Source organism: Trichomycterus rosablanca, chromosome 22, assembly GCF_030014385.1.
Source record: "Trichomycterus rosablanca isolate fTriRos1 chromosome 22, fTriRos1.hap1, whole genome shotgun sequence".
In the NCBI taxonomy this organism is placed as follows: Eukaryota; Metazoa; Chordata; class Actinopteri; order Siluriformes; family Trichomycteridae; genus Trichomycterus; species Trichomycterus rosablanca.
In genome coordinates this window covers 14,460,194-14,484,357 of record NC_086009.1, presented here as the reverse complement: position 1 = coordinate 14,484,357, position 24,164 = coordinate 14,460,194, and the positions used below count along the sequence as shown (strand labels likewise).

Sequence of the window (24,164 nt, the reverse complement as noted above, 5' to 3'; positions counted from 1 at the left end):
CAGCGCCCATCGGGACTGGTCATAGAATCAATGAGAGCAGGTCTACCGGTCTAAGGAATCCTGTTTTCCCCCCAAGATCATGTGACCAACCAGGCACTTGTACCTTTGGAAGAGATGGCACCAGGATGCAATGCAGAACGATCCACCTTGGAGTGAACAGAAGTCGAAGGATGTGCTGGTAATATCCTTGAACCAGATGTCACAGGGCTTCTTCAGATGTCTTGCATCAGTGAGTCAGTGTTTAGGGTCAGGGCTGATTTGACAGGCGGTGGTTCTGATTTGGTGGATGCTACTTTTAAACTTTATACTCAGTTTATACTACTTTTATACTAAACATTATATTGCTAATTATGGAACCTTCCAGAACAGTGTAACTTGTATAACCTATATGCAATACACCGTACAGTCATTGTTGATAAGGTTTGGTACGTTTTAAATCGACTCCATCCTTTTACCTGACACTGTGTAGGCAGTGGGACGAGCAGCTAGACCCTCGATTAAACGCCAAGCAGAAGGAAGCCATTCTGGCCATTACCACCCCCCTGTCAATTCACCTTCCTCCCGTGCTCATCATCGGCCCCTACGGCACGGGCAAGACCTTCACACTGGCTCAGGCTGTGAAACACATCCTTAAACAGCCTGACTCACGGTGAGTACATAAAACCCTGTCATTTGACTGACTGACTGACTTACTCATATTTATTTCAGATATTGTTTGATAACATGAGTCAATCTTGTGTGTTTTTGTCTCTCAGGGTCCTCATTTGCACCCATTCGAACAGCGCAGCAGACCTGTACATAAAGGACTACCTCCATCCATACGTGGATGCAGGAAACCCGCACGCAAGACCACTCAGGTAGCAACCAGCTTAAAAAAAAGCTCATTCTGAAATGAGAGCACATGTCTGATTTAGCCGTCTGTCATATTTATATTATTAAGTGCTGTCAGTACGATTTCGACTCCCGGCGACCATATGGATTGTGGTTCTCCCGTACATAAAATCATACATAGAAACAAATCTAAAGATTTTGTATTTTGATTGTTTAAAATTTTAATCACCATGACTAACTATAAAACAGTGATAATAATAATGATAATAACAGTATAATAATATACAAAAACAACTCACCTTACATCATTAATTTGTTCGAAAGTCTTTTTAAAAACGACCTAGAGGGCACCCAGGTGGCGGAGTGGGATATTTTGCTAGTGCACCAGCGCTGAGTGTCTGAACTCCTGAGTTAGAACCTCAGCTCTGCTACCGGTCGGCTGGGCGCCTTCTAGCGTGCATATTTGGCAGTGCCTGCAGCAGACGAAATTGGCCGGGAGGGTAAAAGACCAGACTGGGCGGCACGGTGGCTAAGCGGGTAGCACTGTCGCCTGACAGCAAGAAGGTCCTGGGTTCGATCCCCAGGTGGGTTCGGTCTGGGTCCTTTCTGTGTGGAGTCTGCATGTTCTCCCTGTGTCCGCGTGGGTTTCCTCAGGGAGCTCCGGTTTCCTCCCACAGTCCAAAGATATGCAAGTGAGGTGAATCGGAGACACTGAATTGTCCAGGACTGTGTTCGATGTAACCTTGGAAACTGATTAATCTTTTTTTTTTAATTATTATTATCTATTTTTTCCCACTTTTTTTCCCCCCAAATTTGATCCCCATTCTAATCGTGTCCAATTACCCTGATTGTGTCCTCTATATTGATTCGACCCTTTTGCCGCTGACTGAGGACGCCACTCAACTGACTTGCGCCCCCCTCCGGCACGCAATCAGTACAGCCTGCATTTTTCACCTGCACGAGCCGAGTTCATACACCGAGAGACACCGCGCACGGAGGGTCACACCCCCCTCAACGTTATTCCTCAGCCCTGTGCAGGCGCCGTCAGGTGTACCAGTTATGAGGACCTATGCTCCGACTCTACCTCTAAGCCCCTGAACAACAGCCAAACGTTGTTCATACTGCCGCCCAACCCAATCGGAAAGGCAGAGCTGAGTTTCGATACGATGCATCTAGAAACCCAACTCTGGTGTGCTAGCCACCTGAGCGGCGAAACTGATGAATCTTGTGTAACTAGTAACTACCGTTCCTGTCGTGAATGTAACCAAAGTGTAAAACATGACGTTAAAATCCTAATAAACAAAAAACATAAACAAAAAGACCAGACTAATGTGGGTGGGGTCTTCGACGCTGTGTCAGGACCTTGGTTAATTGCCCGAGGTGCCTGTACAGGAAGTGAAGGAGCGTGGGGATCAGTGCATGGCTCTCCGCGCCCATTCATGGAACCTGTGGGCGAATAAGAAGGTGTGCTGCGCACGTGTCGGAGGGAGCGTGAGGCAGGCGAATATGCTCTCCTCGGACATGATCGGAGTCTCCAGCAGCGGAAGACGAATTGACTACGCTAAATTGGAAGAAAACAGCAAAACAGCAACAAAAAAAAAATGACCTAGACACCCTGTCAACCCCTATAAGCGACCCATAACGTAGCTTATAAAATAATATGTTCAATAGTTCAACATTTCACTGTCTTTTTGATAAATGTATACTTTTTATTGATGCTAATGTGAAGAAAAAAATATATTTGTACTTATTGCTGATGGGCGACGTAGGCGAATATTAATGTCACATATCCAACACAAATGAGACGCTGTGAATAACACCTACGCCAACACAGTTTGAATAAACTGCAATAACCCAGAGCTGCCATGAGGCGGAACACGGGAACTGTGACCCACCAAACGTCATGTAAATAGAGCAATAAATAGCTCTACTGCTGAGTTGAAGGGTTTGAATCTCTAGCGGTACTATTGGCTCGTCTATTGTGTCCATACAGACATGATTGGCTATGTTTGGAAGGTGGGGGGATGTTGAGCCCCAGAAATAATGAGCGTCCTGTCCAGACTGCATAACCAGTAATAACATTGCAACCAGATCCACCTTGACCCTGACCAATGTGTATGTTTGTCTTTACGTAGGGTTTACTTCAGGAACCGCTGGGTGAAAACGGTGCATCCGGTGGTGCAGCAGTATTGCCTGATCTCTGGTACTTACCTCACCTTCCAGATGCCCACCCAACAGGACATCGAGCGCCACAGGGTGGTGGTAGTCACCCTCAGCACCTCCCAGTATCTCTGTCAACTTGACCTGGACCCTGGTGAGCGTTTCACACATACATACACGAATCTCTGTGATGTTCTCCAAATATTTCCAGTTTAAATTTAAATTTCGAGGACGGGGAATGATTCATGCGCATGGGCGGCGAATTTTCGATCTAGCACTCGTGCATTAACATGAAAAAAAAAGGCCCGCAGTCCACTGTTCTCTCTCCTTCTTTTTCCCTGGGCTGTTCGTGTCCTCACCGAGCCAAAACGTGCGCCCCGGTAGCCACAGCGAAGCGTCCTCTTGGGGTGAAACCGAACGATATGAAAACAGTCCCCTCCCCCCGGCCTTGCGAGAAGTGCTGGTGTCTGTAACAGTTTATTAGGAAAGGCTAATTCATGCCTCGTATGTGTCTGCTTGGAGGATCATCTGTTGCTAAGAGACCCAGCTTGCCTGTCTAACACGCTCGGCGTCATTAGCGCCCACGGTCGGCTTGTCGTCTTCTTTTTTTTTCACCTCTCGTTCGTTTGCTCATTCGCTTTTTTTCCTCCTCGGTTCTGTTTTTTCTTTTATAGGGCTTTTCCACCAAAAGAACCATGGTTCTTGAACCGGATCTGTTCAGGTTTCTTAGAACCTTGGTGTTCTGTAGAGAACCGACCCGCATTTCCACCAGTTTTTGAGAACCAAGCCTGCGTCATCAACAGTGGGCGTTACTTAACCAAAGTTAAGAGTAGTAACATCATGGCGGAGTGTATAGATTACCTGCGAGCATTTGTGCTGTTGTTACAGATGTTCGTTTTTATGCAAAAAGCATCGATCAGCTTTTGGTGATAAGAAGACGTGACGTGTTTGTCGCAGTTGTTGTTTTCTTCAGTTCATTGACTTGAGAAGCGTTTTGCGCTTCGGCTTCACCGCGACTCTCGGCGCAAATAACCGATTTGCTCAGCGCTCGGCTTGCGCGGTGAAACGTCACTAAAGTTCCACGGCACAGACAAACATCTGTGTAAAATAACCATCAAATCCAGTCTTAAAGCTCCACATGTATCTGTGTTTAGCTGGATTTACTTCACGTGTGGTGTTCATGCAGCTCGGGGTTCTCGGGAGAGTCGAAAACAGTGTCACGTAAAAAATAAAGTGTAAAGTGGCTGAATGTACTAAAAGTACGACATAGAAACACCACATTTCTCTCTGTTATTACTGGTTATAAGAGCTCTGTACTGCCCAAATTCATCGCTCATTGTTTAGTATAATAAGCCACGTTAAGCTTTATTGTTCACGTTAAGCGTTTTTCGTACTGCCAATTGTTCAATTCGCATCGTGCTTCCTCTCTGTCTATGCCGAACCCTGCCCTGACCGAGGAGATCGAAGCTAACCCACATCCCCTCCGAAACATGGGCAGCAGCCGGATGCATTTTTGCCACCCACACATTTTTACGAGTTTGGCGCCACCAAGCGTTGCATGCAGAGAGACACACCCTAAGGGCACTCTTCCTCATCTCTTGTGCAGGCGCCTCTAATCAGCCGGCAGAGGTCGTAATCGCATTCTGACGGAGAGAGACCCACATCCGGTTCTTTGTCCCGCCCCCAACTGAGCAACCGGTCGATCGTTGCTCATACAGCCACTCGGCTTCGAACCGGTGAAGCAGAGCCGGATTCGATACTACGTACTCAGAATCCAGCCCTGGTTGCAGCGTGTCTTTTTACCGCTGCGCCACCTTTTTAAAGGCGCTTTGAAAATATCAGCGGCAAACTGGCGCAAAATTTAATCAGGGGAACTTTAAAAGATAAAAATGCAGCGACAAGCTCCATACGAGACACCAGCTGATGCGCATTGTTGCTGTCGCTGTGCTGTACAACATGACACGCCCACAGGTGACGTCACGGTTCGCGCTGAAAAACCAAGTATTCGTGGTGCCAGATTGGCCCGCTAGTTTGCTGTCTGGAACCTCTTTTTTCCGGTGGAAACACGCGTTGGTGGAAAAGGGGTATCGGTACAAGTCAGAGCTGCTGGGGTTTTAGTACTAGCTCGAGGTGACTCCTATCCACTGTGTGATTTCCATCCACAACAGTGCTGCTTGTAGTGAAGGAGCAAAACAAGATGTATATCATACACTTATCTGAAGAGTTGTCGGCACACTCAGTCGCTAGCATACGGACAATGATTGGCCAATCCATAGGGTGGGATTCTTCAAGCTGTAAATGAGGCGTCTGTTGGTCGATCAAGGGCGCTGCACACTGAGACGGGGATAATGAGGACCGATGCATGACTCCATATGCTACACGGATCCCCATTTGTAATGTGTGCAGCATGTGGTTTTGCATCGTCTTGTTGAAAAATGCATGGACGTCCTTCTTGAAGGCAGCACATGTTGCTCTAAGATCTTAATGTACTTTTCTGCATTAATGCTGCCATCACAGATGTGTAAATTACATTTGTCGAGGGCGCTGACACACCCCCATACCATGACAGACCCTGACTTTTGGACTTGTTCCTGATAACAGTCTGGATGGTCCTTTTTGTCTTTGGTCCGGAGCACACGGCGTCCATTTGTTCCAAAAAAGACCTGGAATGCTGATTCATCTGACCACAATACACGTTTCCACTGTGTGATGGTCCATCCTAGATGCCTCCGAGCCCAGAGAAGTCGACGCCGCTTCTGGACAAGGTTAACATAAGGCTTCTTTTTTGCACAGTAAAGTTTTAAGTGGCGTTTGTGCATGTAACTCTGTATCGTAGTGCTTGACAAAGGTTTGCCAAAGTAATCCCTCACCCATGTGGTTATATCAGCTATTGTTGAGTGGCGGTTCTTGATGCAGTGCCACCTGAGGGATAGAAGATCACCGGTGTTCAGCTTAAGCTTGCGCCCTTGGCCTTTACGCACTGAAATTCCTCCAGATTCCTTGAATCGTTTAATGATATTATGCACTGTAGAGGGAGAAATATGCAAATACTATCCAATCTTTCTTTGAGGTACATTGTTTTTAAACATTTCAATCATTTTCTTACACATTTGTTGACTAACTGGAGATCCTCTGATCATCTTTGTTCATCAAAGACTCAGCCTTTCCTAGATGTTGCTTTTGTACCAAACCATGATTACAATCACCTGTTTGGAATCACATCATTTTAGCCCTAAATTGCCCCCGTCCCAACTTTTTATGGAACGTGTTGCAGGCCTGAATTAAAAGAAGTGTTTTTTTGAGTTGAGACCTCTGAATCTGTGCACATCACATTGCTCCGTGTTGCTTATTTTTGACACACATGATGCAAACTCTGGTCGATCTGCCAGGAAAAGTTCTGGATATCGGAGTTCAAAGAAATGGCTGGAAGTTTAACATTTGGACAATTTGGATCACTAGGTGTCAGAAAATACGCTCGAGAGTGTGCCCACATGCGTATTGTCTACCATCATTAATTATTAATGCCTATCTCTGTGAAGCCCCCTATAATGAATATTTAATTCTGTCCCTGTGTGTTTGAAGGGCTTTTCACACACATCCTGTTGGACGAGGCGGCCCAGGCTATGGAATGTGAGACCATCATGCCGCTGGCTCTGGCTAGTAAAACCACACGTATCGTCCTGGCTGGAGACCACATGCAGGTACGTCATGATAACATCTCATCTGGGAGCACCGTGCGGTAATCAGACTGATGTTTGCTGTCTACACAATTGGCGCTCTTCAACCAATAGAACTCTGGTTCTTGAACCGGTTCTGTTCCGGTTTCTTCGAACCTTGGTGTTTTTTAAAGAACCAGCCCGAGTTTCCACCAGTTTTGGGAGCCAGGCATGCGTCATCAATGGTGGGAGTTGCGCAACAGAAGTAGAGAGTAGTAACGTGATGGAGGAGTGTGTAGATCACCTGCGAGCACTATCGCTGCTAAGAACACGTAGATGGCGACTCCAAGTGAAATTTATTGCTCACGTTAGGCTTTATTTTTCACCTTAGGCTTTATTTTTCACCTTAAGCGTTGTTCAGACTGTCCGGGTCGCTTTTACCGCATCATATCAAACAGTTCGTCTCATTAGAGGCGCTTTGAAAATATCAGTGGCAAACTGGCTCAAAATGTAATCAGGTGAACTTTACAAGACGGAACTTCTAATGGAGCTTCTCGTGTGAAAGCACCCAAACCTCTACGTCACAGTTCATTGTATACAGTTGTTTTTTTATGCACCTGTTAGCAACAGGTGTGGTAAAAATGGTGTCTACATAAATGTCACTGTACACCGACGAGGCATAACATTATGACCACTGACAGGTGACGTGAATAACACTGATTATCTCTTCATCACGGCACCTCTTAGTGGGTGGGATATATTAGGCAGCAAGTGAACGTTTTATCCTCAAAGTGTGTGATGTGTTAGAAGCAAATTGTGATGGCTAGACGGCTGGGTTAGAGCATGGAGTCTGATCCATGGAGGCGCCACATCGCAACTTACATTATTTAAAGGATCTGCTGCTAACATCTTGGTGCCAGATACCACAGCACACCTTCAGGGGTCTAGTGGAGTCCATGCCTCGAAGGGTCAGGGCTGTTTTGGCAGCAAAAGGGGGACCAACACAATGTTAGGAAGGCGGTCATAATGTCATGCCTGATCGGTGTATGTTACGGATGTAACGATTCACCACAAGACAGTTAATAACCGATTCAAATCGATTTGACATATAAAATGAATCGATATTCACTTTGAACAGCAGAGGGCGCTGGCGCTATACACCTCGCCTGGTTGACGTCACTGGCGCTATACGCCTGGTTGCCAAATTCGGGGGTTTTCAGCCAAATTGGGCTTAATTTAAAGTTGTTTTGCATAGTTTGTACCTACCTCAGAAATAAAAGGACATTCATTATATAGATAAATAAAAGATAATCACAAATACAGGATTTTATTTTCTTTTTTTAAGAGAAAGAATAAAAGGAAACTTTGTCATCATTTGTCTTCAATTTCAGTTTAAAAAAATTGGAAAAAATCGTATTGTGAACCCAGTATTGTGAATCGCATCGTGGGTAGAGTGTATCGTTACATCCCTAGTGTATGAACTCAGAGGGCAACTGGATGGCAAAGCAGACACGATAGCCCACTATCACCTGGTCGGGCGTCTCCGATGGGGAGTGGGGTTTTGGGGGAATAAAAATAAGGAATGTTGTATCAGGACTGGCATCCGGCATCAAACTTGTGCCAAATTAAAAATCCGCTGTGGTAGCCCCTGTGCTATCTAGACTTAGTATAGCACTTCGTAGAGGAGGCTGCTATGTTGCACCACTATACAGGCCAGCCTGGGGTAAAGCATGTTGGATTGTTGTGACTTGCAATAGACCATCTAGTCTCAGCCACAGTGTTAATTTTGACAGCAAATTTTGATTTAGTTTTAGTCATAGTCATTTGACTAAAATGTCATTTAGTCTTAGTCATAATTTAGTCATCTGAATTGTTTTAGTTTTAGTCTAGTTTTAGTCGAGTAATTATTATAAGAATATAGTCGACTAAATCTACAGTCAATTCAGTCGACTAAAATATAAAGGGTGTAAAATGTAAATGCTTTGTCATCAGTTCCCTTGAATTATTTAAGTCATTATATACACTTACGCAAAATGAAACATTTTTAATCAGTTATGGAATATTATTAATGTTTGAATGTGCAATACACACAAAAACAGATTGAACTTGCTTATTGAGCATAACAATAGCAAAATATTATTGACCAGTAGGCCTGCTCTGCCTGAAAAATATATGCATTGTTTATAACAAATTGCATATTACATTCTTTATAAAACTGGGTACCATAAAAGCAGCAGTGCCATTATGTTGCCATTATACTGCCAGCGGTGCCAGATGTCGTTCCAGGTTTGTTGTGTTTTTACTAGGGCTGTCGAAGTTAACGCGATAATAACGCATTAACTCGATCTCAATTTAACGCGATAAAAAAAAATAGTGCCGTTAACGCAAATTCTATTTGGCCCTGCGAGTCATCCGTAGTTCATCTCGAGACTTGACCGTGCACGGCACTTGCTTATTAATAAAGAAATAAATACACGGTATATTTATTCACAAGTTGTCGGGAGCATAACACTTTATTACTTTTTCTGTTACGGTACCGAATAGCGGACAGCTAGAGTCATCGCGTTAGCCAAGCATGCTATTCCATGAACTATGGAAGCCCCAAAGGGTCAAAACACACTCACTTTGTGTAAAAACGTCCATCAAACCATTGTCACGATACAAGCACAGAAAAGTCTGTTACAATAACTACGCCTTATCCCACCTAAAGCACCGCTGATCTACAATGTTTGCTGATGGAGAAATTTTAACCTGCAATCTGACATATATACGAAGTCAAGGGTCTCTGCTGGATAGTATTACTGCCTAGTATAAGTGAGTGAATAAAACTCCCTTACAGTTTTCTCTTGTCCCAGCAGTTTTTAACATAAGTACATTTAGCATAAAATGTGTTCACCATTTTAATTGTAACATTTCACTTAAAAATCCTTGTTTTCTATAACATTTACACAGATTGTTTTTTTTTATGCAATTAATCGCGATTAACTATATGAAATTCTGCGATTAATCGCGATTAAAAATTTTTATCGTTTGACAGTTCTAGTTTTTACCCGAGATCGTCGCCCCACATGGTTTACACACATCGTCCTGTTTCTCATTTCACGTCAAATGAGAAATGTGTCCATATATCGACTCTCCTCTTTCTCGCTGCTGACATTGTGGAGTTAACCTAGTTCCATGAATAAAGACAGTTCACAGGCTAGTCTGGACTTCCCGGGTTTAGATCAAATTTGTGCAAGTGTGGTCTTACCACGGTACTGCAAAAGAGATTAGTACTGATTGGATGGCTACCCGGCAATAGTTATGATTGGATCTCTTTCTAACTTGTCCCTACCTTCCACAAAACTAAATCAGTTCTGATTGGATGTCGTCCCTGCCAAACATTTTCGTCTCGTTTTTATTCGTTGACGAAAGTGTCGATTCATTTCGTCATAGTTTGTATCCTTTTATGTAGTTTTTATTCAGTTATCGTCTCGTTTTTGTCATGAAAAAAAGGTTCGTTGACGAAAACTATGACGAAAATCATTCGTCAACGAAATTAACACTGCTCAGCCATGAACAGTTGGAAGTTTTTTAACCCTTTGATGCACAACCTGGGTCAAAAGTGACCCAACTGAGTTTTTATTTTCTACATCTTTGCAATAAATTAATTTCGTCATTCAAGCTTCCATGAATTTTTCAATTAACTTATTTTTGATCATCACAAATCCTTTATTTCAGTTTTATATTTTTTGCTTTTTTAATAAAAATCATTTTTGTATCACTACCCTCCTAATGCACAACATGGGTAAAAAATGTCCCTTATGTATTTACTATGGAATTTGACAGAAACTACTGACATTTGTAAGTGTTTGTAGTCAAAAACATATTTACTGATCTTTTGAAAGACAACCAAAGATTAGGCTCTTGAATCTTGAATATGTCCAATACTATTTGCTTGCTAGCTGTTTACATATTCTAGTATAGATAGCTTTTATTAGCTAAGACAGCAAATACATGAATAACTGACAAATGTGCACATGAAAATATTCTTGAATGGATGAATATGGGTCATTTTTGACCCATGTTGTGCATTAGAAGGGGTTTGCTTAGCTTGTGCATCAAAGGGTTAAAGTTGCCATTGGGCAGGTAGATTATCTGATCATTGTATGGCAAAGTGATGCCAGAAATGGGACAGTTCAAGTGTTCTAGCCTGTGCCTCTAACTGTATTCCAGAATTACCTTTCCAACTATTATGCACAGCCAGTTAGCAGTTTTGCCTTACTTCCAGGGCTCTGAGTGAATCAACTTCTTTTTTTCTGCAGCTGAGTCCGTTCGTATACAGCGAGTTTGCGCGGGAGAGGAACCTGCACGTGTCCCTGCTGGATCGGCTCTACGAGCACTACCCATCCGAGTACCCCTGCAGGATCCTGCTGTGTGAAAACTACCGCTCCCATGAGGCAATCATCAAGTAGGTGTGAACTTTTTCACATGGCTTTTCCACAGGAGACAGACATGCAGAAAGATGTACGGGTGGAGGTTCGGTTTACGCCGAACGTGGATGCAAATTGTCATTTTCTGTCACCGGTCACTGACACTGAACACGTCACGGTCCATTACGCCTGTCACCAATATGTGTACTGCGAGTAAGAGCCGATTTAGCCTAGCCAGTTAGTCTTCTGCTGCTGGGGATCCCGATCACATTTAAGGAGGGTATATTCCCCAGCTCCACGCCCCCTTCTTTTTCGCCCGTGCCTCGGTGGATTTGCACATGAGGCTCATCCACTTCTGCTAACCAGGATTCTTGCTCAGCGTTAGAAGACCCCACCCACTTAGTCCAGTCTTTCCCACCCAGCAGACTCAGTTTTGCATGTTCCTTGGCTTATGTTCCCCAGCTCCACGCCCCCTCTGACATGTGTGCAGTCCCTCGACCCCTTCTTTTTCACTTGTGCCTCGGCTCATCCACGTCTGCTAACCAGGGTCCTCGCTCAGCGTTTAAAGACCCCCACCCACTTAGTCTGGTCTTTCCCACCCAGCAGACTCAGTGGCCAGTTTGTCTGCTGCAGGCAAATGGCGCCCAGCTGACCGGTAGCAGAGCCGATAATCGAACACAGTCCCTCGACCCCTTCTTTTCCGCCCGTGCTTCGGTGGATTTGCACATGAGGCTCATCCACGTCTGCTAACCAGGGTTCTCGCACTTGCATTTGAAGACCCCACCCACTTAGTCCGGTCTTTCCCTCCCATCAGACTCGGTGGCCAATTTCTGTCTGCTGCAGGCAGATGGCGCCCAGCCGACCGGTAGCAGAGCCCGACAATCGAACCATCTCAGTGCTGGTGTTCTAGCGGAATATCCCGAAGCACAGTGCAGCTGTCCTTGATGTGCAGAAATGCTAATTAAAACAGACCCTAAGTGTCTTCTGTATTACAATTTGCCAGCCTGGGGTAAAACATGGGATCAGTCTTAGCCATGAACAATTGGAGGTCTTTTAAAGTTGCCATTGGGCAGGTAGATTATCTGATCATTGTATGGCAACGTGTTTGTGGTGCCTTTATAACCCTATCCCAGAACTCTAAATCGTGCACTAATAGTAGTTGAATCCTCAAGGAACAGCCACACGAGTATCTCCGGACGTTCTGTCTGCCTGCTGAACCTCCTGTTTCAGTTTCATGAAACTTTTTATACAATACAGTGCGTCAAACTGTCCTCGATGTGTGTAAATGCTAATCGAAATGGACACAGTGTGTTCTGTATCGGAATTTGCATAGCATCTGTTAGCCAGGAATCGTTTATCATAAAATCTGCATGCATTGTGCTGTTGTGCATGTTTCTTGGCTTAATTAGAAAGGTTTACAATGTGGTGTGAAAGTGACCATACGCCCTGTTACGTCCGCTACATCCCATTTTCCAGTAGGGATGTGTGAATCTTGTGGTACTATGGACGTATAGGCGGTTGTAGTACATACCTGTATGGCATTTTTCATCTTTACCTAAGGGGTTAAGAGATTCACGATTAGTTAGGTCAACAAATCTTTTAGCACAGTGATTCCCCCTCCACCATACTTCACAATTGGAATCAAGTTTTGGTATTGGTTTTCGGCATTGCACGTCGTCAATGAAAGAAAGATCAGCCATAACATTAAAACCACCTCCTTGTTTCTACACTCACTGTCCATTTTATCAGCTCCACTTACCATATAGAAGCACTTTGTAGTTCTACAATTACTGACTGTAGTCCATCTGTTTCTCTACATACTTATTTTAGCCTGCTTTCATGCTGTTCTTCAATGGTCAGGACTCTCCCAGGACCACTACAGAGCAGGTATTATTTGGGTGGTGGATCATTCTCAGCACTGCAGTGACACCTGACATGGTGGTGGTGTGTTAGTGTGTGTTGTGCTGGTATGAGTGGATCAGACACAGCAGCGCTGCTGGAGTTTTTAAATCCCGTGTCCACTCTATTAGACACTCCTGCCTAGTTGGTCCACCTTGTAGAGACGATCGCTCATCTATTGCTGCTGTTTGAGTTGGTCATCTTTGAGATCTTCATCAGTGGTCACAGGACGCTGCCAACGGACGCTGTTGGCTGGATATTTTTGGTTGGTGGACTATTCTCAGTCCAGCAGGGACAGTGAGGTTTTTAAGAACTCCAGCAGCGCTGCTGTGTCTTATCCACTCGTACCAGCACAACACACACTAACACACCACCACCATGTCAGTATCACTGCAGTGCTGAGAATGATCCACCACCTAAATAATACGTGGTCCTGTGGGGGTCCTGACCATTAAAGAACAGCATAAAAGGGGGATAACAAAGCATGTAGAGAAACAGATGGACTACAGTCAGTAATTGTAGAACTACATAGTGCTCCTATGTGGTAAGTGGAGCTGATAAAATGGACAGTGAGTGTAGAAACAAGGAGGTGGTTTTAATGTCATGGCGATTTGAAATCGCTACATTGCTTTGCACCTAGGTTGCATAAAGTTAAACTTTGCTCAGTTTTATTGAGTCACCGACTCCATCACCAACCTTCGTGCCGCCCCAGACGCCAAAAATTGCCAGCCCTAATTAAAATTAAATAATAGCCAGTCGATTTGTCACATCGTATCGCTGTCGGTCTGAATGTAAGCCTGTAATGTAATGTAAGCCTCGGCTTGTTTGTATACCTCAATTTCATCCTCCTCCCTTCAGACATGACCATGTTTAAGCGTCTGTTAAGGCACGGCGTCCCTGTAGCTTTTAAAGAGGTCAGATTTTTTAAGCCCGAATTCTGAATGTCCATGTCAGGGTCACAAATCCGGTTCTCTCCATGGGGTTTGTCTCATCACCTGCATGTTCCATATTGAACAGCTCTGTATTTCATTACATCTTAACATGATGGCTCACGTAGATCAGGGCATCACTCCTGACACTTCTGTTAAAGGTCAGGAGTCAGTAGAAGAAGTTTCAGTCTAGTTTAGCGTGGAGAAAGATCTGAGCTGTTAACGTGACCTTTATGAAGCAACCAGTGCTGACTCTGTAGTTTGCTCCCGGTGGCTGCAGCTACACGTCGGATCTGTTCTACGAGGGCAAGCTGATGGCCAGCGGCAAGCAGCCCCCCCATAAGGACTTCTACCCTCTGACCTTCTTCACAGCCCGGGGCGAAGACGTGCAGGAGAAGAACAGCACGGCCTACTACAACAATGCTGAGGTAGCACTGCGCCGTGTTTATTGTCCTTTCCAACCATTAATGTTCGTTCTTTTTTTTTTTCCTTCTTTCTTTCTGTCTGTTTCTTTCTTTTTTCTTTCTTTCTTTTCTTTCTTTCTTTTCTTTCTTTTCTTTCTTTTTCTTTATTTTCTTTTTTTTTTCTTTCTTTCTGTTTTATTTTTTCTTCCCTTCCTTCCCTCTGTCTCTTTTCTTCTTTCTTTTATTCTTTATGTCTGTCGGTTTCTTTTCTTCTTTCTTTTCTTTTTTCTGTCTGTTTTTTTTTCTTTTTTCTTTGTTTCTTTTTTTCTTTCTTTCTATTTTTCTTTCTTGTTTTTTTCTTGTTTTTTTTTTCATTTTTTTCTTTTTCTTTGTTTCTTTTTTCTTTTTTTTCTTTTTTCTTTCTATTTTTCTTTCTTGTTTTTTTTTCTTTTTATTCTTTCTCTTTTCCTTTCTTTTTCCTTTCTTTTATTCTTTCTGTGTCTGTTTCTTTCTTTACTTTCTTTCTGGCTGTCCTTTCTTTTCTTCTTTCTTTCTTTATTATTTCTGTCTGTTTCTTTTCTTTTTTCTTTCTTTTCTTTCTGCCTGTCTGTTTCTTTCTTTTTTCTTTCTTTTTTTTTGTTCTTCCTTTCTTCTTTCTTTCTTTCATTTCTTTTCTTTCATTCTTTCTTTTTTTCTTTTCTTTCTGTCTGTCTGTTTCTTTCTTTACTTTTTTTTTCTTCTTTTTATCCTTTGTTTCTTAATTTTTTTCTTTCTTTCTTTTTTCTTTATTTTTTTTCTTTTCTTTCTTTTCTGTTTCTTTTCTTTATTTCTTTTTTCTTTTCTTTCTTTATTCTCTTTTTTCTTTCGTTTCTTTTTTTCTTTCATTTCTTTTCTTTCTTTTTTTCTTACTTTTCTTTCTTTTTTTCTTTTCACACACGTAGATGTTTTCACTGTGTACATGTGTGAATGTGAACAGGTCTTTGAGATCGTGGAACGTGTCGAAGAGATGAGAAAGAAGTGGCCGGTGGCCTGGGGGAAGCTGGACGAGGGCAGCATCGGAGTGGTGTCGCCCTACGCAGACCAGGTGTTCCGGATCCGCGCCGAGCTCCGTAAAAAGCGAATGCATGAGGTCAGCGTGGAGAGAGTGCTTAACGTGCAGGGTGAGTGTACGAGTCGAGGACTGGCAACCCCGTCACTTGCGCTGTGTTTGGTGTTCTATTTGCTTCCAAGAACATCTGTTGTGCAGACTGATCTTGATTATTCTGTACATGTGAATGCACTCACTGTTCCACTGTTATAATAGTAACGTTAACCTCCTTAACCTTCGTCTATAGGTAAGCAGTTCCGCGTGCTGTTCCTCAGCACCGTTCGAACCCGCCACACTTGCAAGCACAAACAGACGGCCATCAAGAGGAAGGAGCAGCTGGTGGAAGACTCCACCGAGGACCTCGACTACGGTTTCTTGTCCAACTACAAACTTCTCAACACTGCCATCACACGTGCCCAGTCCCTGGTGGCTGTCGTAGGAGACCCCATCGCGTTGTGCTCCGTGGGACGCTGCAGGTAATCACACACGCTTGGCGCAATCAGCGGACTGACCGTTAATCAATCAGTCGGCTAGTCAATGAGAGTTAATGTTTAAAAAGCTGCTTCAGGCATCTTGATGTCTGATTAGTGATCCAGGTCAAAGCGTCGTGGTGTGTTCTTGTATTAACCTTCAGAGACTGAGGAACGTCAGTATAGGTATTTTCTCAACTGAATATGCAGACATAGACAGTATGACCACCTTTCTAATATTGTGTTGGTCCCCCTTATGCTGCCAAAACAGCCCTGACCCATCGAGGCATGGACTCCACTAGACCCCTGAAGGTGTGCTGTGGTATCTGGCACCAACATGTCAGCAGCAGATCCTTTAACTCCTGTAATTTGCGAGGTGGGGCCTCAAACTCGTTGTTGTGCTCCTCAAACCATTCCTGAACCATTTTTGCTTTGTGGAAGCGTGACAGGTCTGCGGCTATGCAACAAACTGTGATGCACTGTGTATTCTGACACCTTTCTATCAGAACCAGCATTAACTTCTTCAGCAATTTGTTGGATCGGAACACACAAGCCATCTTTCGCTCCCCACATGCATCAATGAGCCTTGGTCGCCCATGACCCTGTCGCCGGTTTACCACTGTGTCAAATCCACTCAGAAAGCATCCACATGTATCTGTGTTTAGCTGGATTTTCCTCACTGTTTCACTTTTAAACTTGTGTTACAGCTCGGGGTTCTGAGAAATTGTACGAATCAGCTTTTTATTTCAGTGTTTATATTAGCTTTGTGTTATTTTCAGTCTAAGTGTCAAAAACAACCCCATGTGACCGCTCAGGTGGCACAGCGGTAAAAAGTACATGCTGCAACCAGAGCTGGATCTCGAATACATGGTATCGAATCCAGCTCTGCCTTACCGGCTTGAGGCTGAGTGGCAATAAGAACAACGATTGGCCTGTTGTTCAGTTGGGGGGGGCGGGATAAAAAGCCGGATGTGGGTCTCTCTCTGTCAGAATGGTGCAGTTACGACCTCTGCTGGCTGATTAGAGGCGTCCACACAGAGATGAGGAAGGAGCGCTCTTAGGGTGTGGTCTCTCCGCGTGCAACGCTAGGTGGCACAACACTCGTCAATGTGTAGGTGGCAAGATGCATACGGCTTGCTGCTCATATGTCGGAGGGGATGTGGGTTAGCTTCGATCTCCTCGGTCAGGGCAGGGTTCAGCATAGGCAGAGAGGAAGCACGATGCAAATTGGACAATTGGACGCGCTAAAGTGGGAGAAAAGGGGGGAGAAAATGCAAAAAAATAAATAAATAAAAAAAAAATTATCAAAACAACCCCATGTTTTACATTAGCCTAAAATATATGAAGTTCCACGGGACCATGGAACACATTAACAGGTTTCCCATACATCCTTATGGGAGAAAATACCTTGAAACTTAACGCCTTTCAAACTCAGAACCAATTGACGTTGAGTTTTAAGGTACCGCTGTAAAAGCGGTACAACACAACTCCGAAAAGGTTGAGACAGTAGGAAAAATGTATGATAGTCTTCTGAATTTAAGAAAATGCTTTGAAATAAATCTCTGCACCACCTGAGCCCCCCGCTGAACACTTCTCGCATTAATCATCACGCCGATCGTTGCGTTGATCAGAACACTCGCGGGACACATGACGAAGACGCCGTGTGATTGAAGGACTCTCCTGATAAAGCTGCTACACACTGCAAATCACGCCACAGCCAGACATCCATTCTTAATAGGCGCAATCAGAAGCGCGATTAAATTAGCGCGCCGTTTATCGACTGTAATTCGTTAATAGCCATGTATTCGTTCGGCTAATTGGGCGGTCCTAGCAGGGGGCAGCTGGAAGGGCAGAGGAAAAGGCATGAATCCGGAGCGCTTTCCTCGCACCGAGTGGCGGATGTGCCATCGGCCTACGATGTAGATCCAGGCGCTCACAGCTTCCCTCGGAAAAGTATCGACTCTAAGGCTGGCCTGGCACGCTTGTGCTTCATGCTGTGCCTTTTTAGCGCTGCAGAATGGTGAGAGAAACTGAAAGGCACTTGGCGCTCTTCCCTGGACTCGTGGGAGGGAGATACTGTGGAGCTACATTACTTGCTACTAAATAACGCCAGATTAATGGAGCTTATAGTGTGTGTGTGTGTGTGTGTGTGTGTCTCCTTGAGGGTGGGGGGTGACTTAATGGTCCGGTAAATAACAGAAAAGGGAACACCAGTCCGTATCCCTACTGCCTTTGAACAGTTGGTGTATGTTGGTGTGAAAAAGTCATTGCCCCCTTTTGATTGTCTCTCTTCTTGCATTTGAAAGTTAAAGTTTCTGCACTTTTATATTGTCGTTGGAAACGGCGAGGGCGGAAGGAGTAGTAATCGAACGTCTCTGAGAGACCGACACCCCTTTTCCACCGGCGCGTAACGGTTCCGGTTCTTGTTCGCGAACTTGATTTTGAACCGGTTCCGCGCGTTCCAGACAGCGAGCTAGCGTTCTAATCTGGCACCACAGAATACTCGGTTTTTCAGCGCGAACCGTGACGTAATCAGTGGGCGTGTCAAAGTGCTGGTGTCTCGTATGAAGCTTGATGCTGCATTACATTTTGAGCCAGTTTGCCGCTGATATTTTCAAAGCGTCTTAAAAGAGGTGAACTGTGTGATATGACGTGGTAAAAGCGACCTGGACAGTACGAAAAACGCTTAGCGTGACAAATAAAGCGTAACGTGGCTTGTTGTACTAAAACAACGACCAATGAATTTGGGCAGTACAGAGCTCTTATATTGATTGATTGATTGCTTGATTGATTGATTGATTGATTGATTGATTGAGTACTTTATTAATCCCCAAAGGGAAATTGTGGTGTCGCAGCAGTTATGACAAATTATGACAAAAACATCACACAGTGACATTACAATGAGGTAAATAAAGAATCAAAAAATTAGTACAAATGTAAACACAAGTAAGATATAAAATCTAAAAATATACATATATGAAGAAAATAAAATATAATAGTATAAAAAATAATAATATAAAAACATCTAACAGGACAAGAACAAAAGAAACTAAAAGGGCCCCCCCCCTTTGTGGCTGAAGGTGCAGTTACAGACGTTGTGCAATTTGAAATGTTTAAATAAAAACAGTACCCTGTGCAAATTGTTAGTTTAATTGTCTTTCGTGGGTGTTATAGGTTCTGCGTCCTTCTCTTGCACCAGTGAGAGTTATTATAGGTTGCCACCGCTGTGGGCAGAAATGACTTCCTATAGCGCTCTTTGTTGCAGCGAAGTTGGCGGAACCTTCCACTAACCAGTAATAACGGTGAGAAATGTAGTGTTTCTATGTCGTACTTTTAGTACATTCAGCCACGTTACGCTTTATTTTTTACATGAAGCTTTTTCGACTCTCCCGGGAAGATTCAGAACCCCGAGCTGCATAAACGCCACATGTGAAGTAAATCCAGTTAAACACAGATACATGTTGTATTTTAGACTGGATTTGATGGTTATTTTTACACAGATGGATGTCTGTGTCGTGGAACTTTAGTGACGTTTCACCGCTCAGGTCGAGCTCTGAGCAAATCGGTTATTTGCGCCGAGAGTCGCTGTGAAAGCAAAGTGCAAAACGCTTCTCACGTCAGTGAACTAAAGAAAACAACAACTGCGACAAACACGTCTACGTCTTCATATCACCAAAAGCGGATTGATGTTTTGTGCATAAAAACCAACATCTGTAACAACAGCACAAATGCTCTCAATCTACAAAAAAATCGTAATCTACACGCTCCACCATGATGTTACTACTCTTAACTTTCGTTGTGTAACGCCCAGCGTTGATGACGCTGCTTGGTTCTCAAAAACTGGTGGAAATGTGCGTCAGTTCTCTACAGAACTCCAAGGTTCTAAGAAACCTGAACAGAACCGGTTCAAGAACCATGGTTCTTTTGGTGGAAAAGCACTATGAGGGAGAGCTTATAGTCCGGATTTAGCACCATCCGATTTCCACCTTAGGGCGGCACGGTGGCTCAGTGGATAGCACTGTTGCCTCACAGCAAGAAGGTCCTGGGTTCGATCCCCAGGCGGTGCGGTCCGGGTCCTTTCTGTGCGGAGTTTGCATGTTCTCTCCGTGTCTGCGTGGGCTTCCTCCGGGAGCTCCGGTTTCCTCCCACAGTCCAAAAACATGCAGTCAGGTTAATTGGAGACACTGAATTGCCCTATAGGTGAATGTGTGTGTGTGTGTGTGTGTGTCTGCCCTGTGATGGACTGTTGCACCGTCCAGGGTGTTACTGTGTGCCTTGCGCCCATTCAAAAGCTGGAATAGGCTCCAGTAACCAACCCCCCCCCCCCCCTTACGCGACCCTAATTGGATAAGTGGTTAAGACACTGAGTGATTTCCACCTTTTTGCAGTCTAGTACGATAGTCCAATATTGCTGAGATTCGAACCCAGAGCAATGCTATTGGCTGCCATTGGCTACACCCACACATCACTGTCATGCCCTGTGATGGAGTGGCACCCTTTTTTTTGCTCAATGATCAGGGTACCGAACACAGAATCAGATTGCTTGTTGAAGCCATACTACAGCCAGGTTACCACTGTTGGGCTCCTCAGCAAGGTCCTTAACTCTCATGTGATTGGATTGGATTGCCACAATGGTAAATACCTTCTGATAAAAGTTGACCAAGTGTTAGTAAGTGATGCCCTGCAATGGAGTGGCGCACTGGCCATAGTGTTCACTCAATGTTCAGGCTACTGGACACATAATCAGATTGCTTGTTGAAGCCATACTACAGCCAGGTTACCACTGTTGGGCTCCTCAGCAAGGTCCTTAACTCTTATTTGATTGGATTGTATTGCCACAATGGTAAATCCCTTCTGATAAAAGTTGACCAAGTGTTAGTAAGTGATGCCCAGTGATGGGGTGGCGCCCAAGGATCAGGGTACCAAACTCATAATCAGATTGCTTGTTGAAGCCATACTACAGCCAGTATACCACTGTTGGGCTTCTCAGCAAGGTCCTTAACTCTCATTTGCTTGGATTATTTTGCCACAATGGTAAATCCCTTCTGATAAAAATTGACCAAGTGTGAGTAAGTGATGCCCAGCGATGGGGTGGCGCCCAAGGATCAGGGTACCAAACTCGCCACCAGATTGTCGGGTAAACTCATACTACAGCCAGTATACCACTGTTGGGCCACTCAGCAAGGTCCTTAACTCTCATTTGATTGGATTGGATTGCCACTGGCCATAGTGTTTGCTCAATGTTCAGGGTACTGAACACATAATCAGATTGCTTGTTGAAGCCATACTACTGCCAGTATACCACTGTTGGGCTCCTCAGCAAGGTCCTTAACTCTCATTTGATTGGATTGGTCAAAAGTTGACCAAGTTTTAGTACATAATGCCCAGCGATTAATTGAGTGACACCCTGGCCATAGTGTTCGCTCAATGATCAGGGTACCGAACTCTTCATCAGAAGGTTGCTGAGTAAAACCCTACTACAGCCACTGTTGGGCTCCTCAGCGAGGTCCTAACCTCTCTTTTGCTTGGATTGTATTGCCAAAATGGTAAATCCCTGTGGCGCCCTGGCCAGGGTGTTCGCTCAACGATCAGGGTACTGAACTATTTGTTTTTGTGCAGCCCAAGTTACCTCACTCACAGAGAGAATATTAGATGCCGTGTAGGCAGCACAGAACAAACTCCACAGAGCACTGTCCATCAGCCTCCCTGATCCCCATCCTCCCTAGCTCTCCTGTCGCTATGGAGACTGTATCCATCAGCTATTGGCTGGAGCCTGGTCGTAGGAAATGTGAAGCCGAAGGGGCCGACAATTCAATTTTGTGTGCGAGTGTGTTTACATGTGGAAGGAGGAGACGCAGTGCTATGAGTCTACAGTGTTAAACAAACAGTATTGGAGAAGCTATCATCTAACAATATGATAGAAACTGTAATAATCTAATAACTAACACTGAAGAACAGTTAACACAGTGTCCTTTAAAAGTTTCCCTATACTAGTGTGATCTCTGGATTAATCTGCACTCCCACTATGTGCATGAAATCTGATTAATACTGTTCACCTTTTCTAATTAAATTAGTTATGCCTGTTTTCATTTGCTCATAACCTTGCTTCCTTACAGTTGTTCCCGTTCCCTAAAGCACTTTCGACCATGCTTTAACTTAGAGCAGTTTGTCCAACCAAATACAACGATCAGCCATAACATTAAAACCGCCTTGAGTCCATTTTATCAGCTCCATTTACCATATAGAAGCACTTTGTAGTTCTACAATCACTGACTAGTCCATCTGTTTCTCTACATACCTTTTTAGTCTGCTTTCACCCTGTTCTTCAATGGTCAGGACCCCCACAGGACCACCACAGAGCAGGTATTATTTAGATGGTGGATCATTCTCAGCACTGCAGTGACACTGACATGGTGGTGGTGTGTTGAGTCCACTCACTGTCCACTCTATTAGACACTCCTACCTAGTTGGTCCACCTTGTAGATGTAAAGTCAGACACGATTGCTCATCTATTGCTGCTGTATGAGTTGGTCATCTTCTAGACCTCCATCAGTGGTCACAGGACGCCGCCCACAGGGCGCTGTTGGCTGGATATTTTTGCTTGGTGGACTATTCTCAGTCCAGCAGTGACACTGCTGTGTCTGATCCACTCATACCAGCACAACACACACTAACACACCACCACCATGTCAGTGTCACTGCAGTGCTGAGAATGATCCACCACCCAAATAATACCTGTGGAGGTCCTGACCATTGAAGAACAGCATAAAAGGGGGATAAAAAAGCATGCAGAGAAACAGATGGACTACATTCAGTAATTGTAGAACTCCAAAGTGCTTGTATATGGTAAGTGGAGCTGATAAAATTATTTATCACTTTATTCATTTGTAAGTATATGGGTGAGCATGTAGTCCACTTCAGTGACCTGTGTATGAGTGGGAAGCACTGTCGCCTCACAGCAAGAAGGTCCTGGGTTTGATCCCCAGGTGGGGTGGTTCGGGTCCTTTCTGTGTGGAGTTTGCATGTTCTCCCCGTGTCTGCGTGGGTTTCCTCCGGGAGCTCCGGTTTCCTCCTACAGTCCAAATAGAGATACAGAATTGTCCATGACTGTGTTTGACATTAAACTTGTGAACTAATGAATCAACTACCTGTCATGTCATGAACGTAACCAAAGTTTAAAACATGACGTTAAAATCGTAATAAATAAATAAACATTATGAGTATGTAAAATTTAACATGAGCTTCATGTTGAAACCACTTGGCAACCGTGTGCACACACCCGTACTAAATGACTGCGGTCGACCTGCTCCGGCTGCCTCCCAGTCAGACATAACAAGCCTCGTCTTCAATATGGCTCAAACGAGTTTAAAGTAGATGCAAGACGATGGTGTCTAGACCATGACGTACGAGCCCCTCAGTCTCTGCGTCAGTCCGAACAACTGCAACGCTTATTTTCCCCAAGACTGCACAGATAAACGCCGGTAACGCTTTGTATGGTTGGTTAGTTTGGTGTCTAAATCCAGAAAATCAAGTCAGGTTTACTTCTGGACTTTTAAGACCAGTAAATTCTTAGTCAAGCAAGGATGACTTATGGATACTAGTTTAAAAACTGAAGAGCACATACTTCTGGGAGCTCAGGGCCAAAATTGTGGCTCAGTCTGCAGTGGTCATTATCTATCAAAAGTGGTCCAAGGGAGGAACGACAGGGTCATGGGTGGCCAAGGCTCGTTGATGCTGGTCCGATCCAACAGACAAGCTACTCTAGTTCAAATTGCTGAAGACGTTAATGCTGATCCTGATAGAAAGGTATCAGAATACGCAGTGCATCACAGTTTGTCGCGTATGGGGCTGCATAGCCGCAGACCAGTCAGGGTGCCCATGCTGACCCCTGTCCACCACCGAAAGCACCAACAATGGGCACGTGAGCATCGGAACTGGACCACGGAGCAGTGGAAGAAGGTGGCCTGGTCTGATGAATCACGTTTTCTTTTACATCACGTGGATGTCCGGGTGCGTGTGCGTCGCTTACCTGGGGAACACATGGCACCAGGATGCACTATGGGAAGAAGACAAGCCGGCGGAGGCGGTGTGATGCTTTGGGCAATGTTCTGCTGGGAAACCTTGGGTCCTGCCATCCATGTGGACGTTACTTTGACACGTACCACCTACCTGAGCGTCGTTGCAGACCATGTACACCCTTTCATGGAAACGGGATTCCCTGATGGGTGTGGCCTCTTTCAGCAGGTTAATGCGTCCTGCCACAAAGCAAAAATGGTTCGGGAACGGTTTGAGGAGCACAACGACGAGTTTGAGGTG

General features: G+C 44.4%; 1 protein-coding gene across 2 annotated transcripts in view; it reads left to right on the top strand.

Annotated features, from left to right (window-relative positions):
• Positions 1-24,164, top strand: part of helz (helicase with zinc finger) — a 65,220-nt gene that overhangs the window by 27,048 nt on the left and 14,008 nt on the right. For both annotated transcript variants that reach the window (XM_063018460.1, XM_063018459.1), the window contains exons 14-21: positions 470-649; positions 756-857; positions 2,967-3,145; positions 6,574-6,692; positions 10,952-11,097; positions 14,168-14,315; positions 15,268-15,451; positions 15,626-15,854. In XM_063018460.1, coding sequence (XP_062874530.1) covers positions 470-649; positions 756-857; positions 2,967-3,145; positions 6,574-6,692; positions 10,952-11,097; positions 14,168-14,315; positions 15,268-15,451; positions 15,626-15,854 — 1,287 coding nt within the window. The remainder of the gene's footprint in view (positions 1-469; positions 650-755; positions 858-2,966; positions 3,146-6,573; positions 6,693-10,951; positions 11,098-14,167; positions 14,316-15,267; positions 15,452-15,625; positions 15,855-24,164) is intronic.